The 14,289-nt window shown below is 42.5% G+C and overlaps 1 protein-coding gene across 1 annotated transcript; it reads left to right on the forward strand.

Annotated features, from left to right (window-relative positions):
• Window positions 1–2,579: 2,579 nt before the first annotated feature.
• Window positions 2,580–13,272, forward strand: UCHL1 (ubiquitin C-terminal hydrolase L1). Its single transcript, XM_019640738.1, has 9 exons — window positions 2,580–2,705; window positions 2,821–2,832; window positions 3,301–3,429; window positions 6,441–6,591; window positions 8,631–8,716; window positions 8,794–8,841; window positions 9,587–9,653; window positions 10,472–10,530; window positions 12,825–13,272. Exons 1-9 carry the CDS (start codon window positions 2,673–2,675, stop codon window positions 12,909–12,911), a joined length of 672 nt encoding a protein of 223 aa, XP_019496283.1. The 5' UTR covers window positions 2,580–2,672; the 3' UTR covers window positions 12,912–13,272.
• The last annotated feature ends 1,017 nt before the right edge of the window (window positions 13,273–14,289 follow it).

Below are 14,289 nucleotides of genomic sequence, written 5' to 3' on the forward strand. Positions count from 1 at the left end.
GTACTATAATTGACGTGCAGAGCTTTACACATATACCTAGTGAATTTTTAACAGCTTTATTGCGATACGTCCATCCATTTAAAATTTTCTGATATATTCATAGCAGTGTAAAACCATCACCAAAATCTCTATTAAATTTCATCTTTTGTTTTTAACTCATTTTTCTAAATATCGTAATTCTGTCATTTAGATTGCTTATTCTCACTTGCATGTGTGCACACTCTCTCTGCTTTAATAAAACCGCACAAGACAGTGTTAAACCCATGGCCAGGTGGCTGCAGGTTGAGATTACTCTGTTCAGCAGCACTTTTTAAAGGGCAGAATAATTTAAATGAGCTATAAAACCACTTCAACTATAATATCAGTTGATGCCAACCCAGGCAGCATGAATAATACAATGAGAATTCTGCCTGTCCATCTAGTTAGTAACCCTAAAAGAAAAGGAGATGAGTGATGGCTGGCATAACTTGTCCTAAATGCAACCATTCTATTTTTTCTAAGCGTTCACAAATTCTAAGTCCTAGAATTTGGCTAATGACTGATATCAAATCTCCTGGCCTGCAGTTTCAGCAATACATTCCCTCCCCACTCCTTTAAAAAAAAAAAAAAAGGTCAGGATAATGTTTGTTCATGTCCAGTCTCTGGCATCTCCTTGTAAGCAGAGAGTTTGTTTTGTTGTTTTTTCAATGCTCTGATGTTTCCTGGCTCATAGTAGGCATTCTATGTATTTTTTGAGTGAGTGAATGAATGCCTTTAACAAAGACTTCTCAGAGCATTTTCATGACCACTCTTACTACCTATTTTGGTAGTAACTGTCACCTGCTAACTTCTACCTGTCCATCAGCCTTTATCTTAAATGTCACTTACCTCCTGATTCCCTGCACTAGGTGAGTTTTACTCCCTTTCACACCAGTCTTATTACTGATAAAAGCTCCATGATGGACATTTCCACGTTTATTTACTGTGTTCACCTTTGTAGCTCCAATCCTAAGCTCCCATCATGCAGTAGGTGCTTAATCAGTATTTGTTGAATAAATGAAGTAAATTGGGATAGAATTTGTCTCTGAAGGCAAGAACTCATTTAGCATAGTCAGTATTCTTGTACCACCTATTCACCTTTCTTGACTTTTAAGTCACTGTCTTCTTTTCTTAAAAAACAACTTTATTGAAGCATAATTTACATATCATAAAATTCATCCATTAAATTCTTATTATTTTTTTGTCTCTGATTTCCTGTGTGAAGGTCATTTTTCTGATGAATAAAAAGAAAATAGAAGTGGAATTTAGTGAAACTTCAGGTACAGAATACTTTCGTAGCGCCCAATTTACTAGGATTTATATCTGTTATACTTTACTATTGTGACCATAAGCAAACTAACCTCTCTAAGTATTGGATTCTGATCTGTAGAACTGCACTAATAAGAGTTTCTTCATTGGATATTCTAAGGAATAAATGAGATGACATGCAAAAGATCTGAGCCACTGATCCATTGTAGAGGTAGTTGCTACAAAAATGTATATTTCCTCCCTTCTCTCTGTCACTATTAACCTTGGACTCCCTAAACAGGAGGTCTGCTCTTTCACCATTTATTATTTTGTTCTGAGCATATTTTTAAAAATACCTGACCTTCTTGCTTCCTTAATATTTGTGAAAGCTCCATTTCATTTGGAGGTTTAGCTTTCCTGGCACTATTGTTACAGATTTTTGTCCCCCTTTTAATTTGCCCTTCGGTATATGCTTTCTCTCTCCATCTTTAGATTAAGCTAGTAGGAAAAACAAACCCCACCTGAGAGATCATTAGAAAACAGTGGTTTCCTTAGTTGCCATTCCCTTTCTTCTTCACTGTATTTTTTTTTGAACTCAGAATTTTGTTTTTCAAAGCCTCCCATTCTTTTACAAATGCTTTTCCTTTTGTATCTTTTCGTCTCGAAATTATACCTGTCTTTTCCCTGGATCTGTTTCCTGAAGTCTCCCACCGCCTGCCTGTTTGTTGTATTATGCTCACATACCCAGGTTGCTACAGCTTCCCCATGACCAACCAGTTCTTCCCGGGGAGTCACGTTACATCAGCATTACTAATGCACTATCTGTTATATTCCAGACTATGTTTTATTCTAGGCAGTCAATTAAAGACGAACCTCGTTACTGGTTTTATTTAACATGGAGGACGATTTCTTTAAGGTCAAATGCACACTGCTGAGAGATTTGGGAGACACATTTCTATTCATATTAAACATATACCTGTTGAATTTGGGCTTTTTTGTCTGCGCTACAGAAACGCTGAGCTTTCAGGTAATCGGGGTAGTAGAAAGGAAGGGTTCCCAAAAACTTCGCAAAAAAAAAAATTCGACTCCATAAAAAGGATTTGCCTATACATACACTCAAGGAACACCGACCAACAAAACCCATCCCCACAACCAATAGTTTTATCTCACCAGCAAGTGAGACTGCAAGGTTTGGGGGCCTGGCCGTACCACTGTGCGCTGCGCATAGGGGTGTTCGTGACAATTTGGCTGAAACTGACCGTTTCCCCCTCATTGGTTTTGCCCCGATCCCCCTGCGCAGGCATCCACAGTGCGTCAGGCCGGCGCTTTATAGAGGCAGCCTGGGCGGCGCCGCTGGCTGTTTTTCCTCTTCTCTGGGTTTGTGGCTCTTTCCGTGCTTCGCGAAGATGCAGCTCAAACCGATGGAGATTAACCCCGAGGTGAGCATCAGGTGCACCTTGGCCCGGGGAGCGCAGGGCTAAGGGTCAGCCCTTGCCAGGTAGCCTTATCACTGACTGGTTTTATTTTTGTATTTTCTTTGCATTTGCCTTTCAGATGCTGAACAAAGTGAGTGGTGCTCCTCTGTCCCCCTCCACCAGGAGCGCCGAGGCGGAGGCGCCCACGGTCTCCGGTTGTTTCACAGGGACGTAGCTGCGCCCTGCGCTCTCCAGAGGCGGAGGGCTGGGGCGCGGTCGGGACGCCCTCCCTCTGCCCCTGCATCGGGGGCGGGGGTGACTCTGCGAAACCGGTCAGAGGTGGGAATGCAGGAGCCGAGGAGGAGGAGGATGCGAGCGCGGGGCCCAGGTCCCGAGGGCAAGGCGCGCGCGGGCCGCACGGACTCCTGTGCCCGGGCTTCGCGGGAGCCACGTGTGGGCCGCGCTTTGTGCTGTATCATTGCGCCGGCAGGGTGGGGGGCGGGGACTCCATCCAGGCACGCTTGGGGGCATGGACCGTGCGGTGTCGGCTCCGCACTAAGGCAGATGTCCACCACTCGCCTGTCTCCACGCGCCTGGCCGCCTTGTTTTCTCTCCGCAGGTGCTGGCCCGGCTGGGAGTCGCCGGCCAGTGGCGCTTCGTGGACGTGCTGGGACTGGAGGAGGAGGCTTTGAGCTCAGTGCCTGCGCCTGCCTGCGCGCTGCTGCTGCTGTTTCCCCTCACCGCCCAGGTAGGGCGTGGGGCTCGGGGTCGGCGGGCTTCGGACGGTGCGTGCCGCAACCCAATCGGAGTGAGGCGTTGAGGACAATGTAGACTCCCGGCTCCCCTCCCCATCTGGCCTGGGCTCCCAGAGCTGGCCAGACTGTCCCCTCCCTGTGGGGAATGGAGGGAGGGGCCTGCACTTTCGTGGTACTTATTCATTGGAGCTCTTGTAATAGAGCTTATTGCCTCCTCGCTCATCCATCCAGCATTGCATTAAATTTGGAAGAGAAGCAGCATCTCAGTTTCATCATCCCAGTTATCCAGGGAAATAATCCGACTCATGAGTTCGCTTGAACGTAGGCTTTTCTGAGCCTTTTCCTCCAAGGCATGCATGGCTGGTTGTTTCCCTGTAAGGGCTGTCACCTGTTAGTTTATTGTCTGGTTCTCAGACTCCCACTTAGCTATTAAATGGAGGGGGATGGCCTTGCCTAAACCGCCGCCACACCTCCACTGCCTGGGTCTCCGGTGGACTCGGGGCTCTTCCTACAACGTGCACACTTGGATTTTATCCTCTTCAGTGTGCTTTTAAAAAAAGCTTAATCATTTGTGTATGGTTCCTGTGTGAGAACCTCTTTCCACCTCTGTTATCCTCTTTCTTCTCTGGCCTTGTAGCTAAATGAAATAGGTGGGCAGTGGAGTAATTTTGGAAGCACCTTTGCATTTCCCTTTAGATGGTTTTCTTCCTGTAAGTGTGCATGGATATATATACACGGGGGTGCCCAGAAATGTACACAAGTGGACACTTTGGTCAGTGTTGCTCAAGCAGTAGAGTAGTTCACTGTAATCCAAGGTGTCTAGACCCTGACGGTAACCACTTTGAGCACCTCTGGTAATTTCAGAAGTCAAATGTAACTCGTATTCATCTTTTGTTATTGGTATATACTGAGTATTACAATTTTAATAGTTTTCCTTTCTTAAAATGTGTATGCATTTTTTTGGCACCCTCTGTATATATGCCTCAAAGACTGAGTTCAGATATAAAAAGGCAGCTGGAATAATTGTTATGGGCTGTATGGAATTCCACTAATTAGCAGGTTTTGTCTATCTTCTATTGCTGTCACTTGACCCCTGATTTGGGAGTGGTCGAAATTTCCTTTAGCAAAACTTGAGGCATTAGCAATTTGGGCATCATTCCAAACACAGAGTGAGCTTAAGTGAAGCACCAGCCTAAGGCTGTTCTAGAAGCATCCTCAGCATAAATTAAGCCCTATGGGAAGTTCCAGGCATTCCCCATGTAAATATACTAAGTATAGTAGGTTAAAAACCTTTAGTAAAGCTATTAGGATAATCCCACTGACAGGTTTCTTATTGCCAAAACCGTTCCTTAGGTGAAAACAGAGCTGCTAGATAATTGCAAGTCAAATTAGCTTTCCTGTTGACCAGATCAAATGCAATTTCTGTCTGGTTAGAGCCCCTCACAGAGCTTTCTTCTTAGAGGAACCATGATGACTCGGAGGTTTTGAGCAGCTCTCAGAGGCAAGGCCTCTGGGAGGCAGTGGTGCAGCGTGTTTGTCTTTCAAAAGCCCACTGCTTTGCTGGATCAAGCGGGTCTTGTTAGAGAACATTCTCGTTTAAACGTTTTATGTTTGCAAGAGCTAGATACCTAGTCCTTTTGCTCCAGTTCAGTCTTACCAGATTTATTGAGCACCTGTTCTGCAACACAAAACACCTCCTGGGCTAAACACGGAAGCAGATTTAAAGAGAAGTTGAGGTTAAATTTAAAGAAGTTGACATTAATTTTAAGTGATAATGAAATACAGAAGCGTCTCCATGCAAGTGCTCAAACAACGCTAAAGGATAGTGCTATCCCATTTAAAAAAAATTTAACCTAGGGAAGTGAAAAGCCTTAATAGTCAGGAAGTAACTCAATTCAAGGATATGGTAGATACATGATGCAAAAACTGTCCAGTAGTTGGAGTTTAAGTTGATCTTGTGGGACAGTAGATCATATTCCTCTGATGGTGCCACAGACCAGGCTTAAACTTCAATCGCATGTAATGAAAGCTACTATAACTGGAAATATGCTTCTGGTGTTCTGTCTAAATTATGTTGGTTATGGGAAATTAGTGTTTCTCTAGCATGAGCACCCTGCTTTTAACTGAGAAGTCATACCTGTAAGGTCTTTAAAACTCCTCAGTGAGAGGTTCAGACAAGCCCACTAAATCACTGTACAAAGAGCTAATGGATACTTTGAGGAAAACTACCTCTAGTCTCATTTGTTTACTGGCCTCTACCCCCCTCTTTCGTCCCCCACTCCATTGCTAATCTGTCCTCAAACTGCATAGTTGGCTGGGACAAAGAAGTGTCACATCGTCCTCTTGTAGGATGAGTAGAGATTTTGTGGAATCACAGCCAGCACCCTAGACCAGTTAGTTGTCTTTCCTTCCTAAAAAAGAGAGAGGGAATAATTTTTTAAAATTTCTCCTTGCAACAGTTAAAGCTTGTTTTGGTTTTGAGGAGAAGCATACTTGGATAGAATAGAGAGAACTTTAAAGAAGAGTGGGATATAAACTAGCTGATGTTCTTGTTGGGTGTTAAATTGACCAAATCTTGATTGGGACGCCCATGTGAAATATAGTCATTGTTGGTGTTAAGAGAAGGAAACTGTGTGGCTCTTTACATTTCTATTTAAGATCCTGACGTTATATAATGAACTTGTCTGTTTTTCTGGCTTCATGACACCATCCATTTGTAGCTAAAAGGTTTCAGTGGTGTCTAGACAAAGCCTTGGGTAATATCCAAGGTTGTTACTGCACTGCAGCATCAGGGTGGAGCCTCAGAGCCTCTCAGAACCCCACGGCTGGCATGGGTGTGGGAGGCAGACAGGCCATTTTCTGGGCATTGGCCCCAGCATCTAGAACCAAGGCTCCTGGTCACACATCCTACTTGAGTTTCCATTTAGATGATAGAACTTGTTGTGCTACTGTCTGTTCTCCGCATTCTCATTTTGAGATATTAACATGTTTTTTACATTCATAGCATGAGAACTTCAGGAAAAAACAGATTGAAGAACTGAAGGGACAAGAAGTCAGCCCTAAAGTGTATTTCATGAAGCAGACCATTGGAAACTCCTGTGGCACCATTGGACTTATACACGCGGTAGCCAATAATCAAGACAAACTGGAATTTGGTACGTGTTGAATTTTGAGGCCAGTCATCCTCTAGTTGACCTCTGGTTAGCCATAACGCTTCATTCCAACTCCCTTTCCCCGCCAAGGGTCTATTTAGCAAAGTCATTGCCTTCAAAATATTTGAAACCTACTTAGCCAGATGCAATCAGTGGGTGAGTTCTTGTTTCTCCCTTCTGAGGGAAGGGAGCTCATTTTCTAAGAAGCATGGTTTGGCTTCTACCTGGAGAGGAAGACTAAGTGATAGGCATTTGCATACTGCCTCCCTACATATGCTCTTCCATTTGCAGACAGCTTAGCTGGGCCTGAGGTAAAGGATAAAGAACTCTTGAGGGCCGATTATTATCCTGATTCTTGTGTTCCTGTTCAATTCTCAACAATTCTGAAGTATTAGAGATCAACAGTTAGGACCTGTCTTTAATGGTTCTGTGTCTCATAAACCACAGGAGGACCAAACCAGCTTAGAGCAGCTGGACACAGATAGTGTGAAGGTTCCTGCAGGGAAGTTTAGCAGCAGGTTGAAACCTTGAAAGATCTAACTGAACAATGTCAGGTCAGGGGCGTTAGCCTACCTTCAGTGGATGCTGTGGAGAATATAGAAGAAATCCGTGTGTCTCAGCCCTTAAGCTTGTCAGAGACACAATTAACAGCACTAAAAAATGTCAAAAAACATGGCCATTATGTCTGATTTAGGCCCTGGGTCAGCAAACTTGCTTAAAAAGCCAGAGAATAAATCTTTAAGGCTTGAAGGCCATATAGTCTCTGACCTAAAATCTTGATTTGAGAACTGTTATTAGATTAGCATGTTAGTGCAGAAGCAGCCATAGACAAGATGGAAACCAATGGGTATGGCTGTGTTTCAATAAAACTTTCTGTACCAAAACAGATGGCAGTAATCTGATTTAGACAATGGGTGGGGTGGCTAAGGATTGAATAATTTCAACTAATTGTCCACACTGTTGCTTGTAGCAGGTCACATAATTTTTTTTTACAAGAGAAGTATGGCCAAGACACTATCTACTACTGGTGTACTTTTTGAAATTAAAAAAAAAAAAAAAAATGGCTTGCCTGGCTATAAATACCCAGATCTTCTAGAAATTGCTTTTTCAAGTATTAACTGTACTGTGCCATATTAAAAAGTTGTAGCTCGATCTTTTCTGTTTCTTCTGCAGTAAATCTCACTTTAGAGTACTGTGTTCTTGAGGTCAGGAGATGCTGTGCTTCTTTTGTAACCATGGTCACGGTGGTGCCAGTGGCTTGGCCTGAATCTCAGCCCTCCTCATAAAGTTAAGAGGATTCCCATCACTTGATGGTCCCAGTTTAACAAATTTACTTTTTTCAAGTTGAGCTGAAAGTTCAAATTGAGGTCTTTTGAAATACAAGTTTCTCTTGCTCTAGCTGTGTCGTCAATGTCTCCTAGACTTATCCATACTGACTGAGCAACAACAAAACACTTAGACCAGCTGTCAGCCAGTCGGCCAGCCTATCTGGCTCTTTACATTTCTATTTAAGATGCTTAGGTGAATGTCTGTCTGGATAACTGGTTTGCTAAGCTTGTATTTTCTCCCCTTAAATAAAAATCTTGGATTGACAACTGTTATTAGATGAGAATGTTATTGTTGTGCATGTGTGCAATACACATTAACTGTGTGCTGCCAAATTCTGCAGATACAGCAATAGACAAGACAGTCTGTCTTTATGACACTAAAAATCTCACAGATATGTGTTGCAAATGGATAAGTGCTGTAACAAAGTGATGACAAGCGATTTGAGAGATGAGTGGGAGGTGAAAGGGGCTGGGGAGTTGCCAGGAGCAGAAGCAAGGAAGCCTCGCACCTGGGAGGAACGGAGAGTTCTCTGGCTTGAATGCACTGAGTAGGGAGTGGTGGGAAAAAGGCTGGGGAAGAGGGGACAATTTATCCAGTCCTTGGAGGCCATAGTAAAGATTCAGGTCACTAACCACGACCAGCTGTGCACCAGCTTCAATCCGCAATAATGTGCACCCATTTGTAGTATTTTATCTCTTTTTTCTTTTTTAAAGAGGATGGGTCAGTCCTGAGACAGTTTCTTTCTGAAACGGAGAAGTTGTCCCCTGAAGACAGAGCAAAATGCTTTGAAAAGAATGAGGTAGGAACAGAACTTCCAGAGCATCACTTTGCAGTAACTCTGGGAGGTTTTTGTGCTAATGATTCTCTTTTCGGCAGGCCATTCAGGCAGCCCATGATGCCGTGGCACAGGAAGGCCAATGTCGGGTAAGTGCAAATACATATCTGAGCCAGGCTGCCAGGCGCCACCTGTGTTTTCCCTGAAATGCATGCAGAAACCCCTTATTGGAACACAGCGAATGTAGTTTTTCACCCAAGGCCAGTAATTCTGGGAAACTGTACTAGAATAATGCTTTGACCAGACCATTTCATAAAAATGGCTCTCAGAAATCTAACTGGCAGTTGACATAGTCGAGTAAATTCAAACTGATAGGATGTATTTTGTTTGGATCCAGATGAGTCCAATAGAGTAACGCCCCTCCTAGTGATTGAGCTTTTTAGATATCCTTCTTACAGACTGTTGGGGAGGTATACCAGCAGTAAGGTATACCAACAAGGACTGACAATTTCTAGAATGCTTATATGTACCATCCATCTGAACATAGCCTCCTAGTCAACTGTTACGTTAGATTTAAGTCAGTGGTAAGTGCCTCTATAACGATGGTTGGCTCTGCCACTTTCTAGTCTGACCTTGGATGGGGTACTTAACCTTCCTAAGCCTTAATTTCCTCCTCAGTAAAAAGCAAGTCATAGAGTTCTGACAGTCTGTCCTCCTTAATGGGCTTAGATTAGGGCCTAGTAGATAGGAAATACATAAATATTAGCTATAATAACTTAAAAACTATACAAATCGGTTCTATCATATACTTATTACGTATTACACTTATTTTTAACAAATTAAGTTCTGCTTATTAAATACTCATTTCCAAAAAAATTTCTTGGCTCTCTTCAGGTAGATGACAAAGTGAACTTCCATTTTATTCTGTTTAACAACGTGGATGGCCACCTCTATGAACTTGGTATGTTTTATTCCTTTTTTGGAATCTAATATACTTTCATGCATTCTTGCATACATAATTCCTCTTACAGTATTGCCGTGCAACTTGATGTCGCTTAGCGTATCATTGTTTATGAAGACAGGACAACCGGGTATTCTCTTGGGGGTACTTAACCCTTTACCTTACCCATAGCACCATCCCTGCACAGCTGACCTACCAAATGAATGACTTTAGTCACAGACTAGTAAAAAAACCACTTCAAGGCATGCATATTCAGTTTTTCTCTTCCCACCTCCCACTACATCACTGTCAGTGTAGGATCTCTAGTATCCTTTTTAGATAACGAACACTTTTGGGCAAAGATAAATGCCTATATATGACCTTGTTTATGTAAAAACGATTTGGACATGTTGGAATAATTTCTGTTAACTGGTATATGGCAATGAAAAAGATGAAAGATTATCCACCTTGTAAGAGTCATACTCTTTGTATTAATGGAGAAAGACTTGCATCTGTGTTGTCTCAAGTCAGGATGCTGCCTACGGGCAAACCAAGGTAAGGGAGACTCGGGGCTAGTCTTCCCAGGAGATGGGGGCACAAGCCCTTCAGCAGCTAGATTGGGCATCTGTGATTTTGTTACTTGCAGATGAGAATTGTCTGGAATGGATATCTAGGAACACTTGAACCTCATTTACAGCCTGTTCCTTCATCACGAGGCTCCCCTTTGTGGGAGTGGCAGTGTTATTTGAAAGAAGCAAGAATTTCCCTTTAGGCTGGACAAGCACAGTAGGCAGAAAACGTGCAGAGAAAATTGACATGGCCTCGCTTCTTTGTTGTAGATGGACGGCTGCCTTTCCCAGTGAACCACGGCACCAGCTCAGAGGACTTGCTGCTGCAGGTAAGCTTTGGAATCCATCTCCAATGGGGCCCACGTTTCTTTAGCCAAGTTTTCTGTTCTGAAGTGCTAACACTTTTTTAGTACAGCCAGCTCCCATCTTGTGAGTTAATAGAATTCTTCGGGGCTTGATCATCGATCTTAGTAATTCTCTATTTTATAGCAAAAAAAAAAAAAAAAGGATCCTTCAGAGCAGCTGAGACTAATCTGTATTCCTGTGCTGTCTTTAGTCCACAGTTAGAGTTAGCCTGAAGCCATTGCGTCGCTTCTTTGTGGGATTAAGTGACCACTGTACTCTTGTCAGATTACGTCATAGCTAACGACTCATGGAACAGCAGCCTGAGCCTTTCCTCACCCCTCCCAGACGGCTGAATTTGGGTCAGTTTTGTAGAGAGTACATTATGGATTCTGGTCAGGCAGTTAACTTCAGCAGCATTTTCTTTCCACATGGCCCACTGTTACAGGATGAGAGAAACAGATTCAAAACATGCCTGAGAAGAAAAACATGCCTGTGTAACCATCCTGGTACAAGTGACTACAGGAACCTCTGAATCCTGGACCAGAGCTGGATCAGGCCTCTTTCACCCTAAAAACGAGTCTCTACCATTGAATCAGTGTGCTATTATAAAGGAAACTTGCCTGCGATGAAATTTAAAAATGCTGTTAAATGTATAATGACTTCATTTATAGTACTAGCAGCTAATCTTTTTTTAGCACTTGCTGTGTGTAGAATGGAGGTCGGCAAACTTTATTGGTAAAGAACCAGATAGAAAATGTTTTAGGCATCATGTGGCATATGGCTCTGTTGCAAGTATTTCAGTTCTGCTGTTTCAGCCCCAGAGCAGCCCAGAGACAATGGATAAATGAATGTGTGTGGCTGTTCCCCCGAAACTTCAGCCACAAAAATAGGTACCAGGCTGGATTTGGTCCTGCAGTTTGCTGACAGTTTGCTGACCCCTGTGCTGGGTGCTTTTTTGAGTGACTTACCACTTTTATAGGATCCTTCTAAGGACACGGGCAGAGGCAGGTATTATTATTCACATTTTACACATGAGGAAACTGAGGTGCAGAGGTTAAGTGATGCCCAAGGTCAATAACTTACATGGCAGAATCTGGCTGAAATCTAGACAGTCTGTCTCTAGAGCCTGTGCTCTTAATTACTGTAAAATACTGCCTTTCTATATAACAGACTTGTCTTTGGAACGTCATAGACCAGATGACTGTACGGTGCTAGTGAGCCAAATTATGCCATTCTAGGAGGGAGGGTCACTTTGTCCTGTTCACTGTCATACACACCTGAGATCAGTTGGAGCTAATTCTTGGATATACAAAGTATATAAGAATCATAATACAGAATGGGAACTAGACCTAGAAAACCAGGATGGGGGCTGATTTGCATGAGAGAGTCAGAATGTACTTGTGGGAAAGAGTAAGAACAGAGGCAAAATTTCTGGTCATGACCCATTTGGAGGAAAGACCCTAGTCCTTTGAATAAAGCTCTTAAGTTACATACTAACTCATATCGAACACTAATACCATAAAAGGTACCCCACAGAGGATACCTAAAACTGAACAGGAGGAGAATTTATGAGGTGTGCAGAAGATAAAACTTTTTGCTCAAAAAAATAAAAACTAATTAGAATCTCATTTAAAATTAAATGAAGAAAAACCAGCCTCTTAATTAGTGAAAATTCTTAGTAAGGATGGTTCTCTATAGTTAAAGATTGTTTTAGGTTGTCCAAACGAGAAACAAAATTAACTGTTGCTAAGCCAGTGAGAAAAAACAGAAACAATCCAGATATCCTAAACTTGAATGGATTTGTCGAATCTGTGCAGGAAATGGCTGGTTTCCCTCTTTAGAGGGACACACTTAATATTAGTCAACACTGGGTCCTATAGGAAAGTCGAGTTGGGAAGGAAGGTCTGGAATATCAATATATTAAAAATTCTGATAGAGAATAAAATGTAGGTGTCAGTGTAGACCCCCATGAGTTTTTAATACATGGTTCCAAAGCAGGAATGAAACTCTGGCATGGTTGATGCTTTTTAAGGGAATCACATTTTCAAGTTGGTGATTTCTGGCCTTTGGGAGCTAATGATGCAGATCCCTGTTCTCATCACGTGATTTTTTTTTTTTTCCTCTTTTGCCTTAAGCCCTGGTTTTCAAGTTTAATGGGAAGTTCAAAGGTGATCAGGGTGAACTTGGAGCATTAAGAGGCCTGATGGACACTTTTCCGTTTGAAGCTTTCATTTTGAGCTTTTGCTGTTTGGAAATTAATGACGTTCCTTCTTTTCAGGACGCCGCCAAGGTCTGCCGAGAATTCACTGAGCGTGAGCAAGGGGACGTGCGCTTTTCTGCCGTGGCCCTCTGCAAGGCCGCCTAATGCACTACGGGAAGGGACTACGCTTCTCCCCACTCTGCCCTTCACTATGAAAATCTACCCCTACCAGTGCAGTCTTAAAATGCTTCAGTACTTGTAGAACACAGCTGTTCTTCTTTGGTTCGGCAGATAGGCTCTTACCCTCAACCACACCCAAGTGTTAGCAGATAACAGAGCTCAGCTGTCGATTGAGCAAAGTGTGGTGTGTGCTTCACGTGGCGAAGCATTTCCCCCCATTATATGTCTTGTACTTCAATATCTAATGCTTTAAATGGCTACTTTGGTTTGTGTCTGTAAGTTAAGGCCTTGGATGTGGTTTAAACTGTTCGTCCTTAAAAGAAATAAAACTTTTCTGCTGATAAGAAATAAGCCTGAACTGGTTTTTATTTTGTTTTGCCTTCCCAGGAATATAGCTCAAGTTATTTTGATAGTAATATATGTAGATGTCTTCTATTTAAGTGATTCATACAGCACATAAAAGAAAATTACCATAAAGATATTATTGTTTTAGTGTCTCAACTTCTTAATACATTTAAATTATGTGTACCTGTAGACTTAAAAAATGTTTAAATATTTTGTGGAACAATTTTAGATTTACAGAAAAATTGAGATGATATTAGAGTTTCCATATACCCTCATCCGCTTCCCCTATTGTTATATTACTGTGATGCATTTGTTATAATCAATGAAAAAATATTGATTATATTACTATTGACTAAAGTCCATAGCTTATTCAGATTTCCTTAGTTTTTTTTTTTTTTTTTAAAGATTTTATTGGGGAATTGGGGAAGGGGAACAGCCAAGTTGTCCTTCAATCTTAGTTGTGGAGGGCGCAGCTAGCTCAGCTCCAAGTCGTCACCGCCCAGCCACCCGTCTAGCTCACGGCTACTCAGCTCAAGGTGCTGTGTTCAATCTTAGTTGTGGGTAGGCATAGCCCACCATCTCATGCGGGAGTTGAACCAGAAACCTTGTTTGGAGCACGTGCTTTCACCAGCTGAGCCATCCTGCCACCTGTTGGCAACTCAGCAGCAGCTCAGCTCGGGCGCAGCTCACTGGACCATATGGGAATTGAACAAGCAACCCTGTTGCTCAGAGCTTGCGCTCTTAACCAACTGAGCCACTCGGCCGCCCCCCAGATTTCCTTAGTTTTAACTTAATGTCCATTTTCTCTTCCAGGATACCACATTACATTTTGTTATGTCTCATTAGGTTCCTCTTGGCTGTAATAGTTTCACAGACTTTCCATGTTTTTGATGACCTTGACTGATTTTGAAGAGTACTGGTCAAGAATTTTGTAGGATGCCCCTATTGGGATTTGTCTCATGTTTTTTTCATAATTAGACTAGGGTTATGAGTTTTGGGGGAGGAAGACCACGTAGGT

Source organism: Hipposideros armiger, unplaced genomic scaffold, assembly GCF_001890085.2.
Source record: "Hipposideros armiger isolate ML-2016 unplaced genomic scaffold, ASM189008v1 scaffold_53, whole genome shotgun sequence".
Lineage (NCBI taxonomy): Eukaryota > Metazoa > Chordata > Mammalia > Chiroptera > Hipposideridae > Hipposideros > Hipposideros armiger.

Bases quoted from the DNA above. Each gene is read 5' to 3' on its own strand.
- UCHL1 (XM_019640738.1), top strand. From the start codon at position 2,673: ATGCAGCTCAAACCGATGGAGATTAACCCCGAG. The intron at 3,430-6,440 runs GTAGGGCGTGGG...TTACATTCATAG, and splicing joins TGTTTCCCCTCACCGCCCAG to CATGAGAACTTCAGGAAAAA. The intron at 6,592-8,630 runs GTACGTGTTGAA...TCTTTTTTAAAG, and splicing joins TCAAGACAAACTGGAATTTG to AGGATGGGTCAGTCCTGAGA.